General features: G+C 42.7%; 2 protein-coding genes across 3 annotated transcripts in view; both read left to right on the forward strand.

Annotated features, from left to right (window-relative positions):
- Nucleotides 1–12,223, forward strand: part of ERCC4 (ERCC excision repair 4, endonuclease catalytic subunit) — a 36,035-nt gene extending 23,812 nt beyond the window's left edge. The window contains exons 10-11 of the mRNA XM_059038323.2: nucleotides 4,336–4,448; nucleotides 6,938–12,223. Of these exons, the coding sequence (XP_058894306.1) occupies nucleotides 4,336–4,448; nucleotides 6,938–7,671 (847 nt within the window). The 3' untranslated portion in view covers nucleotides 7,672–12,223. The remainder of the gene's footprint in view (nucleotides 1–4,335; nucleotides 4,449–6,937) is intronic.
- A 3,599-nt stretch (nucleotides 12,224–15,822) lies between these two features.
- The window catches only part of MRTFB (myocardin related transcription factor B), a 280,358-nt gene continuing 273,784 nt past the window's right edge, over nucleotides 15,823–22,396 (forward strand). The window contains exons 1-2 of one of the 2 annotated variants that reach the window (XM_067013395.1): nucleotides 15,823–16,008; nucleotides 17,169–17,263. The gene's annotated coding sequence lies outside the window, so the exon portion shown is untranslated. The remainder of the gene's footprint in view (nucleotides 16,009–17,168; nucleotides 17,264–22,396) is intronic. The other variant, XM_067013399.1, reaches the window with a different exon arrangement.

Consider the following 22,396-nt stretch of genomic DNA (forward strand, 5'->3'; position numbering starts at 1 on the left):
GGAAATGGCATCAAAGAATCGGTGCTCCTGGATGTGGACCAGTACCTCCTAATTGCTCCTTCACTCTTTAAAATATCCTTTGCCTAAGGCTTCTCTGATTAAAGGAACTGTCTCTAAATCACAAATAAGCACATGGAGCTAAAATATTCAGATGAGGTTGTTGGTGTTCATGTTGAGGGTCCCCAAGACCACCCTCAGGCTCGGTGATTCACCAGAAGGACCCACAGGAGTCAGAAAAACTGGCATTCTCACAGTTATGGTTTATTACAGGGAAAAGGACACAGTAAAATCAACAAAAGTAAAGAACACACGGGGCCAAGTCCAGGAAAATCCAGCATAAGCTGCCGAGTGTCCTCTCCCAGTGACGTCGCAGGAACATGCTTAATTCTCCCCGTGGCATTGTGTGACAGCACATGCTCAATGTTGTCCACAGGAAGGCTTACCCGAGACTTGGGGTCCAGCGTTTTTATTGGGAGTCAGTCATATAGACATAGTACTCAAGTGCCAGACTCCAGCTCCCTGGAGCAAAAACAGGTATTCACTAGAAATCACACTGTTGGCATAAACCATCTGATCACACTGGTGCTGTGTGGCTCCAGGCATATAAAAACCCTCTTATCAGGCGTTGTATTCCAAGAGCTCAGACCTCAACTCCCAGAAGCTGGCCAAGGGCTTTTGAGAAGACAAGCTGAGGAGACAGGCCTTTCTTGGGAATGTACAGGGTTTGAGCAGCCCAGGCCTGCTCCCTTAACCCTTTCCTGCACAGTGTTGTAGCCAAGGGGGGCCTGGTACGCTCTGAGTAGGTGAGTTTTATGCTCCAGGCCTCCTTCCCATGGCTGCCTCTTCTCCAGTGCATCAGAACCTGGCCTAGAGAAAGAGTGCTGTCAGTGGATTGTAGCCAGGTATCGAGGACCACATGCCATTCCCAGCTTATACAAATGATTTTACACTTGAAGGGCTCAGTGACAAGGCTCGGGTAAGCCTGGCACATACTGGAAACTTCACTCAGCAGAACCGGGGATATGGACTTTCTCCTATGTTTCAATCTCTACAGTCGTTTCCATACCAGGTTTTGATGTCATTTTATCTATGGTCTGGCATAATTTTATAAACTCTCAGTGGTGATTGTCTACTTGTTATGTTAGATCTTCCCATATTACACAGATAGTTATGCCTTTCAGAATCTTAAGATATTTACTTTCCCAGAAAACTTGGGGAATTTGAGAAGTGTTTGTTTTGAAAAGCAAAATATATGTGAGGTGCGTGGCTGAAAGAGCATTTGCACTAAGCCTGGACTTAGAGAAAAATTTAATGTGAGACCGAGGGAATGTGCTTTTGCCAGGACCTCCATGAGTGATGTTGTAAGAACAAAAGCAATGCTACTATTTAAAATAACCAGAGAGGAATGAATCAGGCAAACTGGCAGTGAAAGGACTTTTTGACTGGACCGGAGATCAGTAGATTACAGATGACAAGTAAAGAGAAAAATGGCTACACTTGTAAGTATTGCTAATAAAATGCTCCCTGTGTCAAAAAATTAGTAATAACATTCTGAGTATACATAGTTTTGGAGAGGTCACCACTTTTCAAAGAAAAGGGTTATTAGCTTATTTGAAATTTTACAGTTAGAAAATATGATCACAAAATGGGTTAGCATGAGGGCTTGAATAAATGCCCATTTGAAGAGACTTCTAGTCCAGTGTCTCCTCCCTGTGTTATCACGTTGTACAAGCTATTTAAATATCACTGAAGATGTTAAAGCAAAATTAAGAAACAACAGTACTTTAATAGGGACCTGAATTGTTTAATTATTATTTTGTGTCTATCACATAGAGTAACTTGAAAAATTATGCAAATGTTGAAAGAGACTGAATATAAGTATGGCAAATTTCTGTTAAACTAATTTGAGTTACTGATTAGGAAGACTTGACTATTTTCTTCACAACCCTGGTTTCATTTCAGGAGTATATTTTTTTCTCAGATTCAATTTGCAGTTATAACATTTCATAGTAAACTAGCTGTTTTTTAACAGTATTAACTGAAACAGTTGTGGAATCATTTGAAAGGAAATCTTCTGTTTTTTAGCATAATCGTGGATAATTAGGGGATGAGGTTACTACATATAAGAAAAGTACAGTTATGATAACAGCTGACATTTATATAGTGCTTCCTATGTTCCAGGAACTCTTCTGAGCGCCTTACGTATATTATGCGATCCTTGTAACAGTCTCTGAGGTTAGATTTCAGTATCATCCCCATTTTACAGACGAAATTGAGGGACAGAGCCATTAAACAACTTGCCTGAAGTCACACAGCCAGTAAGTGGTTTCAAATTCACGAAACATGGGTCCAGAGTCTGCATTCTAACTCACTGTGCTCTACAGCCACAGTTACAAATTAATCAGGAAATGAGGATGCCCTCACGTGTGATAGCTTAGCCAGTAAGGTAAGTGGAGATAAAGAAGAAAAAAAAAAAAAATCCCCCATGGTGATCCCAAATATAAAAGAAAAAGAAATTTAAGAGCAGTAAGTTTTTTGAACGGTTTGCCCCTTGCCCCCAGCTGGAGTCTAGTAGGTGTAACGGGGCAGTAATGAGTGGCTGCCAGAGCCATTGTCACTGAAAAGAACACTTCATCAGCAACACTTGACACCGGTAGGGAGCACGGAACTGGAACTATTGCCTGCCTCCTTGCGATCTATTCATAAAATTTTATACTGATAATAACTTTGCATTTGTATATTGTTTCAAAGAGTAAAGAATTTAAACTTGGAGTTTCTGTTCTCTGGTGGAATCTCTTCGTGCTACCCTGCCCTAAAACATCACGTATCCAGAGTGGTTGGGGAATTGCTCCATCTGATTTTATTTCCTTTCATTTCCTTTTTGTTTGAGCCCTTGTTGAAATCATTAGTTGCTGATGAAGATTCCTCTTGTTTCACCTTCCCCAGCCTCTTTTATTGCAGTCAGTCAGTTCCATGGTTTTCACGTTGCCGTGAAACTCAGCTGCAAGCCCAGTGAGGGCAGAAACCCAGCCTTATACATCTTTTCTGTCAGCCTGGCACAGAGGAACACACAGTGCTTGCTCTTTCCTGAACTGATTATAACATCTTTTACTGGTTTTGAAAAATAAGACTATGGCACACCTGGCCTGCTCTTCCTGTGGTTATTGAGGATCTTGCCATGATTCTGGTTCCTGATTGCAAATCTGAGTTAGGACTGTACAGGCTTGATAATCTACCGGGTTTAAGATACTGAGCTTCCTTGAAGACAGGAATTATGGGGTAACCATAGTTGTATCCAAAATACCTCACACAGCATGTGGGAGCCCTCTGTAAATGTTTTAAGTGATGCTGCTCTACTGCATAACCCGAGCTGTTGATTTTTTTTTGTTTAAATCTTTTGTTGGAAATTTGCTTTCTAATATTAATCTTGATTTTCCTTTAAAACCGAGGGTGTTTAATGGGGCCTCCCACCTGGAGTTTATTAAATCAAAGCTTAACCGTGTATTGTTTTTGTTTCTTTAATCATTGATTTTTTATTATTTATATGTATATATATATATATATATATATATATATATATATATATATTGGCTGCTTTGGGTCTTCATTGCTGTGCATGGGCTTTCTCTAGTTGTGGCAAGCGGGGGCTACTCTTTGTTGCGGTGCATGGGCTTCTCATTGAGGTGGCTTCTCTTGTGGATCACGGGCTCTAGGTGCATGGGCTTCAGTAGTTGTGGCACGTGGGCTCAGTAGTTGTAGCTCACAGGCTCTAGAGCACAGGCTCAGTAGTTGTGGTGAACGGGCTTAGTTGCTCTGCGGCATGTGGGATCTTCCTGCACCAGGGCTCAAACCCACGTCCCCTGCCTTGGCAGGCAGATTGTTAACCACTGAGCCACCAGGGAAGTCCTTAATCATTGATTTTTAACGATCCTCTTTATGATTACTCTGAAAATATTGGGATATAAATTATTTGAATCCTTTTCAACGTTCAGTAACACATTAAGCACATTTTTATAAAAAGTCTCAATAATCTCTCTGTGGCATTTTTCACGTGCTTATTTCATGCCGCAAAGTGTTTAGAGGACATACAGAATAGAAAATAGATAACAGTATTTTTTAACTCTGGAAGATGAGCAGAAGTACCTAACCAATAAACTCTTTCTGCTTCCTTTACACATCACTGGACTGTGCGTATTTACTTCTAATGTTTCCTGTATTCTCTGTTACCACTACAGTTACGTAGATCGTTATGTATATTATAATTTACAAAAGATTAAAATCTGGAATTTTGAAATTAGCTCAGAAATGTTGAAGATGTTTTTCTCCCACCACCAGGGAAAAGGCTAGCATGGTTGTCCCTGAAGAAAGAGAAGGCAGAGACGAAACGAACCTCGATCTCATAAGAGGCTGCGTATCTGCAGGTGCTCCCACCGACACACGCAAAGCCGGTGAGTCCTGCCCTTTGCCGAACACTCCTGCTGCCTGTGCAGGAGGCTGTGAGGTTCCAGAGTTTCTCTGCAGAAGCTTGGTTTTTCTCAGTAAGCTCTTAAACGTGGGTGTCTGCTCCCATACCCTGGTCTCAGCTGGCTGTTTACTAGCCACGTGTCCTTCCTGGATCTCGGGCTCCTCACCTGTAAGATAAGTGGGGTTGTGATCTACGCACCGGCTTTGGAAATCAGTTACACTCCAGCATTGGTTGAGATTCAGAATGTACTTTTGCCAAGAAACTTTTGTAAATGGTGATTAGGTTCTTACCTCTACCTGAAGAGGCCAGTTTGCCCATAGATAAAGAGTCAGGATTGTTGGGATGCGTTCCCACTTCCATACCTGTGTTTGTTGGTTGCTTCTTGGCGCTTTTCCAGATCCCAGGTGTGTGGTACTCTCCCTGCCACGCAGCGTCCCAGCAGTGGCTTCCACCAAGACCTGCTGGATGCCACGTGCACCGTGGCCCAGGTTTAGCCATGTCCCACGCCCCAGGCCTCGTTTCCCCATGTCAGCAGCTGCTTTCAGCCAAGAGGCATGGGAAAAACAATACAGTTGAGCCCTTTTCTCCTTTGATGGGGTCCAGTGCAGTTAGAGCAGTGTACCTCAGAATTTAGCATACTTAAGAATAACCTCTGATGCTTGTTGAAACTGTAGATTCATGGACCCTAGTCCATAGAAATTCCAAATCAATAGATCTGAAATGGGGTCAGCATCTGATGGACGTGGTCCTTGGACCGTACTTTGGGAAACACCGCCTCAGAGTATCTTCTTTTTTTTTTTTTCTTTTGTGGTACGCAGGCCTCTCACTGTTGTGGCCTCTCCCGTTGTGGAGCACAGGCTCTGGACGCACAGGCTCAGCGGCCATGGCTCACGGGCCCAGCCGCTCCGCGGCATGAACCCGCGTCCCCTGTATTAACAGGCGGACCCTCAACCACTGTGCCACCAGGGAAGCCCTCAGAGTATCTTTTGAAGAAGATTCTTATTAACTCAGATAGGTTGGGGACATGTCATGCAGAACAACAGGATATCCGGCAATATGAATAAGGTAGTTTGGAGCAAATAGGTACCATACAGAAAGCTGTTCACAGAAATCTGCCCTTTTGAGTTCAGTCCTCTAATCACTTGTGTTAGCTTTCCTTTGCTGCTGTAACAAATTGCCACAAACTTCGTGTCTGGAAACAACACACATTTATTATCTAACAATTATCATCTTACAATCCAAAGTCCAAATGGGTTTCATTGAGCTCAAATGAAGGTGTGTGCAGGGCTACGATCCCCCTGGAGGCTGCAGAGGAGAATCCCTTCCTCTTCCAGGTTATCCAGGCCACCTGCATCCCTTGGCCCATGGCTCCTTCCTCCCAGTTCAAGGTCAGCAGCTCCAACTCTGAACTTCCTGCTTCCCTCTTTCATTATAAGGACCCTTGGGCCTACCTGGATAATCCAGAATAATTTTCCAATCTTGAGAGCCTTAATTTAATCACATTTCCAAAGTCACCTTTGCCGTGTAAAGTAACAGGTTTCATGGATTAGGACATGGACATCATCAGGGGGCCACTATCCTGCCTACAACAGCACTTGTGAGTCCTTCAACTAGCAGCGTTGGCATCACATGGGAGCCTGTTAGAAATGCAGGGTCTTTGACCCTATTCCAGACCTGCAGAAACAGTAGGTACTTTAACTCCATCCCAGGTGATTCATATGCACGTTAGTGGGAGAAGCTCTGTGCTCTTGTTTTTCCCAGCTTTTCCCATTATCCATTCTCTGGACTCGTTGATACAAGCACTAAAAGCTCCAAATTTTTTCACAGCAGTCCACAAGGCAGTTTATTCAGAGAACATTTCTAAGCATCTACTCTGTCCTAGGAATTGGGATGACGATGATCAGTAAAACGTGGTCATTACAACAGTGAGGGGCCATAAAGCAGGGGTCCCCGACCCCTGGGCCACAGACCAGTACTGGTCGGCAGCCTGTTAGGAACCGGGCCGCACAGCAGGAGGGGAGTGGCGGGTGAGTGGAGCTTCATCTGCCGCTCCCCGTGGCTCCCCGTGGCTCGCATCACCACCTGAGCCAGCCCCCCCGCACCCACACACCCCAACCCCGTCCATGGAAAAACTGTCTTCCATGAAAGCAGGCCCTGGTGCCAGAAAGGTTGGGGACCGCTGCCATAGAGGAACCACAGAGGGAAGATGGTGGCAGATGCTGGTCTTTGTGAATCCTAAGTAAGGAAGTACCAAGAGACCCCAATTTCCTACCAGCTCTATTTAGTTTAAGGGAAATTGCCTTAAACTGTAAATAAATCTTTTTATAATACGGAAAAGTGTGGAATAACATGTCATACCGTGTAACCAGGCATCAGAGATTAACAGAAACACAGATTTTTAACTTTGTGCTCTTCCGTCTTTGAGAGTTATTCCTCAGTGACATTACTTAAAGTGCTTCTTTCTCTTCATAGGCGGCCAGGAACAGAATGGTACCCAGCAAAGTATCGTTGTGGACATGCGCGAGTTTCGAAGTGAACTCCCATCTCTGATCCACCGTCGGGGCATTGACATTGAGCCAGTGACCTTAGAGGTTGGAGACTACGTTCTGACTCCAGAAATGTGCGTGGAGCGCAAGAGCATCAGTGATTTGATTGGCTCTTTGAACAATGGCCGCCTCTACAGCCAGTGTATCTCCATGTCCCGCTACTACAAGCGGCCGGTGCTTCTGATCGAGTTCGACCCCTCTAAGCCTTTCTCTCTCATGTCCCGAGGTGCCTTCCATCAGGAGATCTCGGGCAACGACATCAGCTCCAAGCTCACGCTCCTCACGCTGCACTTCCCCAGGCTCCGGATCCTCTGGTGCCCCTCCCCGCACGCCACCGCGGAGCTATTTGAGGGGCTGAAACAGAACAAGCCACAGCCAGACGCGGCGACGGCCATGGCCGTGACAGCCGATTCCGAGACCCTCCCCGAGGCAGAGAAGTATAATCCCGGTCCCCAGGACTTCTTGTTAAAAATGCCAGGGGTAAATGCCAAAAACTGTCGCTCCCTGATGACCAACATTAAGAACATCGCCGAATTAGCAAGCCTGTCCCTCGACAAGCTGGTGCTCTTGCTGGGGAATGCGGCAAATGCCAGGCAGCTCTATGACTTCATTCACACCTCCTACGCAGAGGTCATCTCCAAAGGGAAAATGGAAAAATGAACGGTGGTGCCTGTTTGCTTTTCCGGTGACTATGCTTCTCAGCTGCTCCTTGCCTGCCCTCACGGGTCGTTATTAATTATTAGCCCAGTAGCTCATTCTCTGCCAGTCTTTGAATGATTAGGCTGTTTCCTGGGTCAGCAGACCAGAGGCCAAGGCTGGGCTCTGAACTTTGAGTTCAGGAATCATTTTTTACTTCCCACGCCTGCTCTCCTCCTTCCCTGCACCATCCATGCCAGGTCTAGTACATTCCATTTTTACATGAGGTGTTGTCAGGATCAGGGAAAGTGTCTGCAGGTGTTTATAGAAGGCCATTTCTGAAACATGCAAAAACTTAAGTTTCCTCCACAGACTGAAAATGCACCATCTTGTTCTTACCCTCTGTCTACAGAGGGGCTCCCGGGACACTGAGAAGGGAACATCTCTGCCATTCCCGACCTGCTCTCCCCTCCAGGTTTTCCTCATCTGCGTGCTTCTCCCACCTGTCTGCCTCTGGGATAAATTCATGGAGACTTCCTACTGCTAATTTAAGAAAGGCAGCCACCTCTAAAACCGGCCGATTGGTCTTCTGATCACCTGAAGATAGGTAGCGCATACTATAACTATAACTGGATTGTTCAAAACCAGTATTTTTAAAACATAAAATGAATTAACCGATTTACAGAATTGGATGGCGTGGGTGAAGGAGCCCTGAATGCTCCATTTTTATAGCTATTTATCCTCCTAAGTCCCAGCAGAGTCTCTTAGACTTCCTCCTTCCCAGCCTCTCCTCACCTGTCCTGGTACCCCCAGCTCAGGTCCTCTCCCAGGTCTCCGCCCCCCCCACGTCCCTGTGCCAGAGCAGCCTCCTGCGCCTCTGTGTGGGTACTGGCACACAAGCAAAGGAGGGACCCACAGCTTTTAAGATTTGATTTTCCTTCCTTGAGTTGAGTCAGAAGGGTTGTAAGGAGATGGAAGGTCAATGCATAGAATATATAAAAATCCTAAAGAAATATATATATATTTTAAAATCCATAAAGAAAACAGTCTCATTCCAAACCTCCTTCTGGTCCTTACTGAGGTATATGTATAGGACATTCACAGCATCTTTGTGCAGTTTTTAAACTTTTATATTGAAACATGATTAACTTAGGTATTATTCACATATTTAGTGATGAGTAGTAAGTTTTCTACCTCAAGAGCTGCTGTAGACATCAGTTCCACTGACCACATCACATAGGGTCACATTTTGTCAGCCGTGTTTTTATTTGTTACACTGTTGGAACTCGGAGTCGACAGTGGACCATGTAACGCAAAACAGTCTTCAACTTTAACTGAAGTCTTTCAACTGTCATCTCCAAACCGAACCTTTCATCTTGATTTCTTGGTATGTCGACATATGTTGAAGTGTATGGATTTTGAACTCTATACAAGGATACCACAAGAATGAATTAAGGGGTATCAAGGAACTATATTTGTTATCATCTAACTCTGTAGAATGACTTGGAAAGGAGAGAAGAAGACAAGAAACAAAAATTAGTTTAAGGCAGAGTAAAGATTTGGGCTACTAATTTTTCCCAGGGTTAAAAATATACCCTTGAGAATAGGAAAACAAAAATGTCAGGCACATATGTTAACTTGCACTTTTGTATGCGTTTCTTTCTTTAAGCATTCAGTCATAGTTAAAAGTACATTAAAATAGATACCACCTCAAATAGTAATGGTTATTATAATTTTGCTTCACTCTATCCTAGAACTTCTGCTTGAGAGATGTAATTTCTGTTTTTTTCTCCTGGTATAATTCCACCTGCCTTTTATTGTTCTTTCATTACGTAAAAGGAAACTCCTAACAGAGCACATTCTTTGATAAGGGTTTCACTCCAAGTTAACTTTTCAAAAATAAGCTCCCAAAGCTACCATTTTAAACAGTCCTTGTTATCTGCTACAACATAGAAAACAGTCTTAGTTGTATTTAGAGAGCCAGTGTCTTCTGGCTCCCAAATTCTGTTATTTGCTGTTGTACCTACTAGATGTCTTAAAGACAGTGCACCAGCTCATGTGTGTTTGAATTATGAACGATAGTGTCTAATGAACTCTAAAATGGTCATTATAGTTGAAAGGCTCTCACTGCCACTTCCTCTCCCAACTAAATAAATATATTTTAGTGTCTCCAGTTGTGGAAAGCCTTCAATACAACCATCATGTATTTACTTTTGCCAAATTCTTTTACAATTTTTACAATCTGAGAATCTTTGGCAAAGAACTAGATATGCATGCAGTTGCAAAAAACTATATCACTTTATTTTCTAGCATCATTTTATTAACTTTGCCTTTTTCTTTCAAAATCACGAACATCCAGTTTACTTATGAACTCATGCTTAGCTTTTTAAAAACCTTTTTTAAAAACTTGAGACCAACATTATTCTAGTTTACAAGTTTTTTGCATAAGACTTTGAGCATATGAAATATTGTGAGAAGTCATTTTCAGTTTTGTTTAACTCACAGTGTCTCTCTTGATACTTTCTTAAAGTTATATAAGAAGAAATCATTTTTAATAGTGCCCTAAATAATATCCTTTTGGCAGTAAGTTACTGTTTCTTTAATCTGAGGCTTAGTATGTCTATATGTCTACGTATGTTTGGGCACGTCCAGAATGCAGTTTCCCAGCTCATGAGGGACTGAAAATAATTGTCTCCTTTATCAGCCCACTGAGACACAGAGGGTTAAGTCTAGATTCAGTTGTGTTGAGGTAACAGAATATAGAGTTAATAAATGGCCTGCAGCAGGAAAACCTACACTGAAGCGAATCTGGAGAAGTGGGTGAGGGGAGAAAGACAGGAATTATTAGTCTTTGCTTTAGTTTTTCAAGCATAATTTGATTTTCTTTTGGCTCAGAAAACGTCTTTAGGGAGATTCCCTTTTCTTTTGTGTTCAGTTCAACCTACAAATGTCCCCTTAAGAACCAACATTTTAGGAAAATTCTTTTCTCAGGCTTGGGCATATTAAAATTTACCCAGACTTTGACATGAGTTGTCACTTCTCTTCATTATTTTGCTTTCTATTTTGGTTTATAGCTATTTCCTGTCTGATTCTGGACTTCAGTGCTTAAGTTACCATCTTTATCCATGGGTATTTGGTGGCCTACACCACTGTTGTTTTTTTGATGTAAGGGTATATAAGGCAAAATGTGTATGGGAGGGAGACCTAACCATTTACATCAATTTGTAACAGAGTTGTTTGTGTGTGTTTTAATAACGTGTATTTATTCAGTATTCTCCTCAGCATTCTGTGGGCAAAATAAAAATAACCATGTATAGTGAAAGGGAATATATTCCCAGTACATTATAGTTACCAGTGTGTTGGTAAATATAATTTAAAATTCAGAGAATATTTAATTGGTTTTTTTATGCAGAGTAAACGATTAAAGCTGAAATGCACTTTGAACCACTGCTTTGGCATTTGACTTGCTTGGTAAACCCAGTTTCTAAGGCATCAGAGTATTTTTCTTTTGGTTATTTTCCTTTACTGTTTTTCATTTTGTAGCATGTGTCCTTAAGGAGGGGGGCAAACCATTCTCCTTCTGAAAATACTCATTTGTTGACAATGTAATGAATATGGGGTAAGTATAATGCCTCGGACACCTCAGCAAAGATTAATTTCCTGCCACCCCTGACTCATACATTTTTGTTCCTTTAATGTTCCTTTTAAAGTTAAAAGAAATAAATTACTCTTTTAACACATTGCAAATTTATTGTAGCCTCTTAAACAAGTTAATCATTAGTTTACTAATTGACTCATTTCGATGATTTAAGTATTTTGCTTCTGCTTTGAAATGTAGAACCGAAACCCTCTTTAACATAAGGTGTCAGACAGTTTATTTCTCAAAATGTTTTAATATCTGAATACTCTGGTAGAATGACGAACCCTTACTCAGTAGTAATATAACTCATATTTGTAAGCATTTGTGCTTTATCTCATTTAATCCTCATGGTAAAGCCATAAAGGTACTATTACTTAAAATCCTCTTTTACAATGATGAAACTGAGGCACAGAGCGGTTAAGTAATTTTTCCAAGGTCACCCAGTAGTAAATGGTGGAACCATGATTGGAACTCAAGCAGTTTGACTCCACAGCCCATGATGAAAAACTGGGGGCAAAGGAGGGCTGGTGGAGAGTGGGAGACTGTGCTTCGTGTCCCCTTTCATAAAACTAATGACAAATACAGAAAAAGCAGATTGGTTTGTTTCCATGCCTGTCAGAGAAGAGTGTCAAGAGCAGGTATGCAGAACTTGGAAAGAGGTCCAAGAGAGTACTGAGTACCCTTACTCTGTAGACCTGGATGTTGCCTAGTGACCTCTGCTGCCCGGGGATTATCTGATTTTCTAGGGCTGGGAACCTTTTGCTGACTGATTAGGAAGGCTATTTTGCAAGCTTATAAGAATAGGGGTTGGGCTTCCCTGGTGGCGCAGTGGTTGAGAGTCCACCTGCCAATGCAGGGGACACAGGTTCGTGCCCCGGTCTGGGGAGATCCCACATGCTGCGGAGCGGCTGGGCCCGTGAGCCATGGCCACTGAGCCTGCGCATCCGGAGCCTGTGCTCTGCAACGGGAGAGACCACAACAGTGAGAGCAGTGAGAGGCCTGCGTACCGGGGGAAAAAAAAAAAAAAAAAAGAATAGGGGTTAATTTGCAGAAAACTGATAGCATTACAGATGATTCTTGTACAGTAACACCACAAAGAATATTGCCTAGTGGGACATTAACCAGTTTTGCATTTGTTAGCAAATGTATTCAGCATTCCTTTGACCAACTACAAATCTCCAGGTCCTTGAATTTTGTCTTGAATCAGTCTTGACATCTTACTGGTTTCCTCATTAATTGAATTGAAAAATATCTTTGACTTCTGTTATTTTTCTATTTGTATGAGAGTCATGTTTTTAACCTTTTGAAAATTGTACTTTGCAAATGGTGTTGCCAACATGAGCTCCCATGTAATGATGAATCCATATTTCCAGCTTCATTCATCCTGAAATGAAACCTTGTAAATTAGAAGGTGGATTTTATTACATATATATATATACATATATATATAGTTAAGAACTGTACTTTGGAACTAAGACATTAATATTAAAAACCATAAATTGATTAAATATTTAAGAACTATAGACATTTTAAGATGCTGGTTCAGTGGCCCTGTCTTTCTCATTCTGTTTACAAAAGCTCAGTGGAATCTTTCATCTGAATTCCTTTTCTGTGTCCTATTATCAGTGTTAAAGAGACTTGATTCATGAATGAGAAAAAAAGAGAAGTTTCAGATATTCCCAAGAATCCATTTGCATGAAGCAGGTATTTCTACACAAGAAGAACACTGCTCCCTGAGGACCTGGGAGACAGGTAAACAAAATCAGCTTGTGATTTCAAACAAGGGAATTAACTGGGGTTCATGAAAATAGTAAATAAACTGGGTCTGATGAAATGGTGACACGGTATATTTGAGATGATATCGGGGGACACTTTTCCTGTAATGATAAGCTCCAGAATTTTGGTGTCAATGAGAGAATGCCTTTCACTGAGTAAGAGATTTGCTTCCCTGTGCAACTTTGTTTCTGAGAAAAGTGACATCGGGCAGAAGCTTAGGGAAGAAGAAAGCTCAGTAGACCAAGGGCAGCGTGACCAGGCAGGTTTGTTTTTGGCATAAAGCGTTTATTGCATAAGGCAGAGGGCTCTCTCTGGATTCAGTGCTGTAACAGTCCGTGCCATCAAGGACATTCAGTCGTGCAGTAAAGAGAAGTCAAACAAAGAACATGAGCAAGTAGAATAATAAAAATGCCACAAGAGAGGGTGCTCCAGGGGCCAGAGGAAGATGTCATATCCAATGGTAGGGAGCAGGGATGGCCTCAGAGAGAAGATAGAATTCAAGACGACTCTTAAAGAGCAGCTAGAATTTCATCAGACGGAGATGCAGACAGTGCACTTAAGTCCCAGTCCAGAGCACTAGCAAAGAAGCAGATGGGAAATAGAATGGTGTTTAAAGAAAGAGTCGTGAACAGCAGAGTTGGAACAAGACACGGGGGCCAAACCGTAGGAGCCTCTCAAGTGCTAGGCTCAAGGAGTTTGTCCTCGTTTCAGTAGAAAAACGAATGCTTGAGTAAGGGAAGGACGAGACCAAGAAGTCTGCTTTAAGATTTCGGTCTGGCAGTAGTGAGTTTGAAATGGAAAGGAACTAACATCAGCTGAGCACTTAAAGTACACCAGGTATTTTACGTATGTTACCCCATTAAATCCTCACACCCCGAAGTATACCGATTATACCTGCTTTACAGGTGAGAAGACTAAGACTCAGGGATTAAGAAATTAAAGTCACAGTGGAAGTAAATGGCAGAGACGGGACTCCAATTCAAAGCCTGCTTTCCTTCTACCATACCTTGCTACCCCAAAGGATGGGCTGGAGGTGAAAACACCATTTCAGAAGCTGTTGTAACAACCTCAGCAACAGGTGCCAATGGCCAGAACTCAGATGATAGCTTTGGAAATGGAAAGAAGGACATAAATGGAAGAAGCATCAAAGGACAGTCTATGGAACGTAGCAAAGAAAATATCTGCCTAGGAAGAGTCTAAATAACACTTAGCCTTTAAGCCTCAGGAAATGTGGAAGCCATTAACAGAAACAGCTCAAGTTTTGACCAAGTTGGTTTTGAGATAACCCACAGTCAGGTGGACAGTCTCAGCTGAAGATATAGTAGACAACTGCTTAGAAATGAGAATTGAAGACATCAGATAAATGGTTAAAGCAAGTATGAAACAGACAGGACTTTAGAAAATGCCTAAATTTAGGAAGTGAGACAACAGAGGAGACAGACTATAAACAGAAGATTCTGAATCATGCAGCAGCCAGAATCAAAAGCAGGAGAGAATTTCAAGGGAGTGACCCACAGGGTCAGGAGTGCAGCAATAGAACACTAGTGGCCTCAGTTTGCAGCAAGGCAGAGAGCTCTGGGTATCCCGGGACATACACCAGACTGAGGGGCCCAAAGGAAGCCCCGGACGGTGCGGATGGAGGGAAGAATGGGCAAGCCCCACAGCCAAGGTGATTTTGTAGGTGATCAGAAGGAAGGAACAGAGCCAAGCGAGAGAAGGAAGATGCTAGAGAGAGAACAGATAATTGATGGAACCAGAACTCGGTGCTGGGGGTCCAGGGGATGGAGGGAAGAAAGAGTGGTTTTGCTTTTCTTCTTTTCACACCTACATAAAACCTGTTTTCATACTGATTTGGCTCTTCTTAAAAACCAGCATTTAGAGTACCATCTACTCCCAACTTGGAACGGAACTGGCAAGCCACAATAAGTAACAATGAGCCCTTTCCCGAAGTCTGTTTTAAGGACAAATGCTGCTGTTTGGCGGTGAAGTCTGCTTGTGTTTAAGCTGGAGGTGGGGGATGGCCCAGAACCCCTCTGTTTGTAACCTGGCTGGATAGTTTTATTATTATTTAAAGCATCCCTTTCAGTGACTTAGGAAGCCAAAATACGTGCTGGCTCATGCCGTCTGGAAACTGATATTCTGTTCAGCAGCTCTCACTAGCCAATCCTGTGACTTGGTAAGGATTTTTATTTTGGTCGTCCTGCGCCTACTGTAACTGGGGCAGCTGAGTTGCTATGGTGATTTGTTCTCCAAACAGAGCACTTTGCCGCAATACCTTGAAACAGCAGATCAATCTACTTTACGTTGACTTGATCATGACATTAATTCTAGTTGAAACATCCCCACTGCTCCCATCAGGACTTGTGTGCAGGAATTTTAAATCGGGGCCAAGAAGGCACTGGCTAAAGGAATTACAACTTGGGCTTTTTAAACCCCGGCCTTCACTATTCCTGCCGCTGAGACTTGTTGGCTCACAGCCTAAAGCTCTACCAGGGGAGGCGGGTTGCAGCTGGGGGAAGGTTCATCACTGAAGCAATTATGTGGTTAATCGCTCCAGTGTGGGCACCGGCTGCAAGCTGTGACTCACGCCCCACTCTGTCACTAATAATCGGTGAACAAGATGCACAGAAAACTCAGCTGCCTTTTCCCAAGTCTCTTGCAAATCTGCAAGTCGCTAAGATCTGGCCTTGAAGTGTAGAGAGAAAGGCAGACCTCCGCTCCACGACGTGGCCCTCTCTGTCTCCACCGGTAGGGGTCCCCATTGAGTCACCGGACACTTTAAGGAGGACTGCACTTTGAATGGGGTGTATCTGCCTCTGATTCTTGTCCGTGACATGGGAGAGAGAAAAAAAGGAGCTGCCTGATTTCCAGCATGACTCATAAACAAACGGAGGACAGACTGACTGCCTCTTATCAGAGCCTGAGTATGCGCCCCAGGACTGAGGGTGAGTCATACTGGAAGTCCCAAGCCTTTTGTTGTCAGAGGGATTGTTTTCCCTGCGGAAGTGGTGGATTTGGGGAGGTGGACGGGCGGGGGGTGGGGGCTGTGTTTTGCTATTAATTTCTTCAGTACTATCAGTATTGAAGCCCCATGCTAAGCCCTGGGCTCCTAGGTGAGATCTGATTCCCTCAAAACCAAAAAGGCTTCCAAACTGAAGATAAAAACTGGCCATATCCACAAGGAAACTCATTTGGAGTTGATGGAAATGTCTGGAATATTGCAGTGACGGTGTCACAACATATACATATTCCAGTTATCATTCAAAGTATACACTTTAATGATGTGCCGTTTATTGTATGTAAATTACACCGCAAAGATTTTTTTTTTAAGAAATAAACGCAGTTAACAGTTTGGTGGAAAAAAGACCTGGCCAACCCATTTTTATGGTGATTTATCCTTAAGCTCTCGGTATACGCCCTCACTACCCCATCCATACCCATCTGTTGCTTTGTATTTGGATGCAAACACAGAGGAAGTGTACACGCGTGAAAGGATAATGATGTCATACCACCTAACACTGGTGTGCTGATCCCACACGCCCAGAGTAGTGCTGGTAGGTGAGTTATTTATTTTTACTGACCCAAGACAGCACGGATAGGTAAAGCATAGACTGGCAACAAATTTGGAGAGTGGGTAGATGCTGGGTAGCAAAGGCAAAAAGAAGGACCTGCCATGCACCTGCCTCCACCTGCTCCCCGGCAGCCTCGAGACTGGAGACGTCTGTTTACGCCCTGGGTGCCTTCCCATTTCAGCAAATACAAGTCAGAGCAAGCCAACAGCATAACTGTGCCCAGGAGCTTCGCCGATGGGCGGTGCCGACAGATCCCACACATGTGAAATGACTTAACACTTGGACGCCAGCAAACCCGAAAGCAAGTTAATTTAGGGGGAAAGGAACACATATGTGCTTAGATGGCAAAAAAAAAGAAAAACCAAGTGGTTTGGCAGGTGGAGCTAATCAAGAAAGAGCCACAATGAAGGGAGGGGCGGCCCAGATGTTTTCAGATGTGATTGACCTCAATTGGGAAAATATGAATATGAGTTTATGCAGGGGCTGGCTCACGATCTTCTTCTGAAAAGTATGTGATATTTTTCTGCTTTCAGATGACATGCCCATGGTGGACAGGAAAAGTGACTTTTCCTTCCTCCTCCTAGAGAGATTCTCTCGATAATACCTGCTCCTGGCTGATAACCTGTGGGTAAGGTTTTAATGATTTCTTTCATTTTCCGTATGTCGGCTGCTGTCTTTCGGTGAACAAATTCAAGGGACACAACAAAGTGATTTGGAAAATTTGTCATCTTTACAAGAAGGTCATTAATATAGGAGGGCTTTGTTTTAATCTCATCTCTGTTACTAAATCTGTGGCGGGGGGAGGTGCTCGTATGTATGTGTGTGTGTGTATTTTCTGACTACCTAGATTCTACATATACTTTGAAGGTATGTCCTTGCCTCAGAGGCTGATCTCACATATACTAGCTGTGTCCTTAATTTCCAAAGACAGTCCCCAATTTCATCAATTTACCTGACATACTCCCATAAATGCATTCATTCTTTTTAGACTGTTTTTTGCTATATAGGCACACCTTGGAGATACCACAGGTTTGGTTCCAGACCACCTCAAGAAAGCAAATATCACAATAAAGCAAGTCACACAAATTTTGGCGGCTCCCAGTGCATATAAAAGTAATGTTTACACTGTAATGTCATCTATTAAATGTGCAACAGCATTATGTCTAAAACACAATGTACATACTTTAGTTAAAGAATACTTTGCTAAAATATGCCTACCATCATCTGAGCCTTCCGTGAGTCATGGCAGTAACATCAAAGATCACAGGTCACCACAATAAATATAATAATGGGGCTTCCCTGGTGGCGCAGTGGTTGAGAGTCCGCCTGCCGATGCAGGGGACACGGGTTCGTGCCCCAGTCCGGGAGGATCCCACGTGCCGCAGAGCGGCTGCGCCCGTGAGCCATGGCCGCTGGGCCTGCGCGTCTGGAGCCTGTGCTCCAAAACGGGAGAGGCCTCAGCAGTGAGAGGCCCGCGTACCGCAAAAAAAAAAAATAACTATTATAATGAAAAATCTCGAAATATTGCCAGAATTACCAAAATGTGACACAGAGGCATGATGTGAACAAATGCTATTGGAAAAATGCCAATAGACATGATTGATACTGGTTTGTAAAAAACGCAGTAACTGCAAAGCACGGTAAAACAAAGTGTGCCTGTGTAAACACGATCTGTAGAAAGGATGACTCAGCAAGTGTTTACTCTTGAAATCCAGGGTCTTCAAGATCATTATTTGGAAAACAATGCCAGTTAACTCAACAAACACTCATGAAGCACCTACTGTGTGCCAGATGGTAAGCAGAACACAGCCCAGGGGCTGGAGTTACAGGTTGTTGTTTTTTCCAGATCTTAGAAGAATCTGAAAAGCAGAGCCAGCTTTTGCATTTGTAATAATGGAATTACAGTAAATATTACTTGGATTAAACACACACACACTCATTGCCTGGAAATGACCAAACCTTCCAAGCACTGTGATATGCATTACAGAGTTCTGGGATGCCATGAGCATAGGTTACAGAGGCTGTAAAAGTAGACTTAGTGGCAAACTGCCCAGCAAGGCCTTCTTTCACATTTAATGCCTTGTAGGAATAAGATAGCATGAGACGAGTCTTTCCAGCCGATGAGAGAGCTGAGTTGTCTTGAAAAGTCAAGGAACCAGTGTCCTCAGCTGCTGAAGGTCTTTGGGCTATTCCCTGGTTTCGCTGAATGGTGTCAGAGGGTGGTTTTGAAATGGAAGAGAATTTTTATAAAATGAAAGACAAGCCCCAGGTAGGTCTGTATAACTCACTTCTTGGAGCAGTTTAGGAGATACCTTTGCATGTGGTTTGTAGTAGGTGCTTCAAACCTTCCATCTATGCTTTTAAACTGAATCTTCAACCTGTCGTACAGATTCAAGCTTCCTATGTTTCCTCTGGTTAATAATTGTGTTTGCTTTATCATATTCTAACTTTCATTTAACATAGGTTTTTTTTATTTCTTATTGGACTCCAGTGCACAGAAGTGCATAACTAATTAATAATCCTTGGTTCATGAAACACGTCGCCATTGATCCATGTATGACCTGCTTTATTTAGTTTGTTATTTTTAATAATGAGAAAGTAAGTACTCATGAAGCTACTGTCCCACCCCCCCAAAAAAGCTAGAACCTTGACAATAAGATTATAACTTACATCTAACCACACAGATCTACCCCCAGCCTATTTCCCTGCTTCTCCCAAGCCAAAGTGAACCCTCATCCTGATTTATGTGTTCAGTATGCCCTTGCTTTCTTTTTTATCTAGCCTCACGGTTTTATATATATATTATATGTATTCAGAAAAGTGTATGTGTCTATATGTGTGTATATATGTTGTTCTTACTTTTATAGAAAAGACATCGTGATATATGCAATTTTTTAGGACTTACACTGTTAATATTCATCTACTGTTGCACGTTGCTGTCTTTTGCTTGTTTTGGCTCCTCTATAATATTTTATTATATAAATGTACCACAGTTTATCCAGCAACCCTCTCATTACTGGTCATTTGGGTCATTCACAGATTCTTGATATTGTAAATGGTACTTTTATGAACATTCTTGTGCGTGGTCTTACACATATGCAAACATTTCTCTTGGGCACGTACCTAGGAGTGAAATTGTTGAGTTGGATCATGCACATGTGCTCGATTTCAGAGTACAAAGCCAAACTGTTTCCCAGAATGGTTGCCCCAGTTTATACCCCCATCAGCAATGTGTGTGAGAAGTGATGGGTCCACACCCTCTCTGACACTTGATGTTTTCAGGCTTTTTCATTTTTGCCGACTGATTGTGTGTGAAACAGTACCTCGCTGTGGCTCTGATTCGCATTTTTACTTTTGATGGTGAGCATCCCTTTGAATATGATTGGCCAAATACATCTCCTTTCTTCTGAAAAGTGTGTGTGTGTGTGTTTTGCCCATCTTTCTACAATTGCTGGTGCTTTTCTTATAAAACCGGTCCTTAATATGTTCTCAATGCTAATCCTTTGTTTGCTGTACTTCTTTTCACTTTCTTTAAGGTACCTTTTGATGGATAAAAGTTCTTAAGATAATAAAATAGATCAATCTTTTCTTTTGTAGCTAATGCATTTCTTTAATCTTTAGTGGAGTATAATTGCTTTACAAAGGTGTGTTAGTTGCTGCTGTATAACAAAGTGAATCAGCTATACGTATACATCTATCCCCATATACCCTCCCTCTTGCGCCTTCCTCCCAACCTCCCTATCCCACCCCTCTAGGTGGTCTCAAAGCACCGAGCTGATCTCCCTGTGCTATGCGGCTGCTTCCCACTAGCTATCTATTTTACATTTGGTAGTGTGTATATGTCCATGCCACTCTCTCACTTCGTCCCAGCTTACCCTTCCTCCCCTCCCCGTGTCCTCAGGTCCATTCTCTACGTCTGTGTCTTTATTCCTGTCCTGCCCCTAGGTTCTTCAGAACCTTTTTTTCTTTTTTTAGATCCCATATATATGTGTAAGCATACATTATTTGTTTTTCTCTTTCTGACTTACTTCACTGTATGACAGACTCTAGGTCCATCCACCTCACTACAAATAACTCAATTTCATTTCTTTTTATGTCAAGTAATATTCCATTGTATATTTGTGCCACATCTTCTTTATCCATTCATTTGTCAATAGACACTTAGGTTGCTTCCATGTCCTGGCTACTAGAAATAGTGTTGCAATGAACATTATGGTACATGACTCTTTTTGAGCTAATGCATTTTTAAATTTTCCTTTTTTTCCAATTTTTATTGGCATATAGTTGATTTACAATGTTGTGTTAGTTTCTGCTGTACAGCAAAGTGAATCAGTTATACATATACATATATCCACTCTTTTTTTAGATTCTTTTGCCATATAGGTCATTACAGAGTATTGAGTAGGGTTCCTGTGCTATACAATAGGCCCTTATTATCTATTTTGTATATAGTAGTGTGTATATGTCAGTCCCAATCTCCCAACTTATCCCTCTCCCCCTTCCCCACTGGTAACCATAAGATGTAACTAATGCTTTTAATTTAAGAAATCTTTTTTTAAATTGTCTAATCAATCTTTTCCTATTGTAATCTCTAAAAGATATTTATCTGTATTTTATACAAAAAATGAAAAGTCTCTCCTGGCGGAAGAAACTAGGAAAGCAGAGGTGGGAATAAGGAAGCAATAGAACCCCAGGCAAGGGTGCACAGCAATCTAGGGAGGGATGGGGGTGGGATATAGGGGGTGGCAAGGCCGGGCCCTGGTAGGATTTATAGCCCTGGTAGGGTGATTTTTTTTTTAATGACATTTTGCAGTTTATTTTTATTTTATTTATTTATTTTTGGCTGTGTTGGGTCTTCGTTGCTATGCATGGGCTTTCTCTAGTTGTAAGGAGCAGGGGCTACTCTTCGCTGTGGTGCGCGGGCTTCTCAGTGCGGTGGCTTCTCTTGTTGTGGATCACAGGCTCTAGGCGTGCGGGCTTCAGTAGTTGTGGCACACAGGCTCACTAGTTGTGGCGCATGGGCTTAGTTGCTCTGCAGCATGTGGGATCCTCCCAGACCAGGGCTCGAACCCATGTCCCCTGCATTGGCAGGCAGATTCTTAACCAGCACACCACCAAGGAAGCCCAGCCCTGGTCGGCTTTTATAATATTTACCAGTTGTATTGTGTTCATCCCCTCCCCCCCAATTATAAACAACACATAATCTCATCATATTTGGGCTATAGAAAAGAATGTAGGGCTTCCCTGGTGGCGCACTGGTTGAGAGTCCGCCTGCCGATGCAGGGGACACGGGTTCGTGCCCCGGCCCGGGAGGATCCCACATGCCGCGGAGCGGCTGGGCCCGTGAGCCATGGCCGCTGAGCCTGCGCGTCCGGAGCCTGTGCTCTGCAATGGGAGAGGCCACAACAGTGGGGGGCCTGCGTACCTCGGGGAGGGGGGCGGAATGTAGAAAATAACAACCATAATCCCATCACTTGGGTTTTTTTCTATATATATTCATATGTTAATCTCCTGATATATACATATCTCTTTCTCCTGAAAGGCTGTAACCCTTTATCTCACTACCAGTACCCTGATCCTAGCCATGAACACTTTCTAGATGTGACCATCCTTGACCCAGGAGTAGCCTCCACCAGGGTTGACAATTACTTAAAAGAAAAAAAAAAAAAAAAAAGAACTTCTACTAAAGAAACTAAGAATCTTGTGCAATTATTAGAAGATAAGAGTAGGCAAAAAACTACATCTAATTTTACTAGCCAGA

The sequence above is a fragment of the Kogia breviceps genome, chromosome 14 (assembly GCF_026419965.1).
Source record: "Kogia breviceps isolate mKogBre1 chromosome 14, mKogBre1 haplotype 1, whole genome shotgun sequence".
Lineage (NCBI taxonomy): Eukaryota > Metazoa > Chordata > Mammalia > Artiodactyla > Physeteridae > Kogia > Kogia breviceps.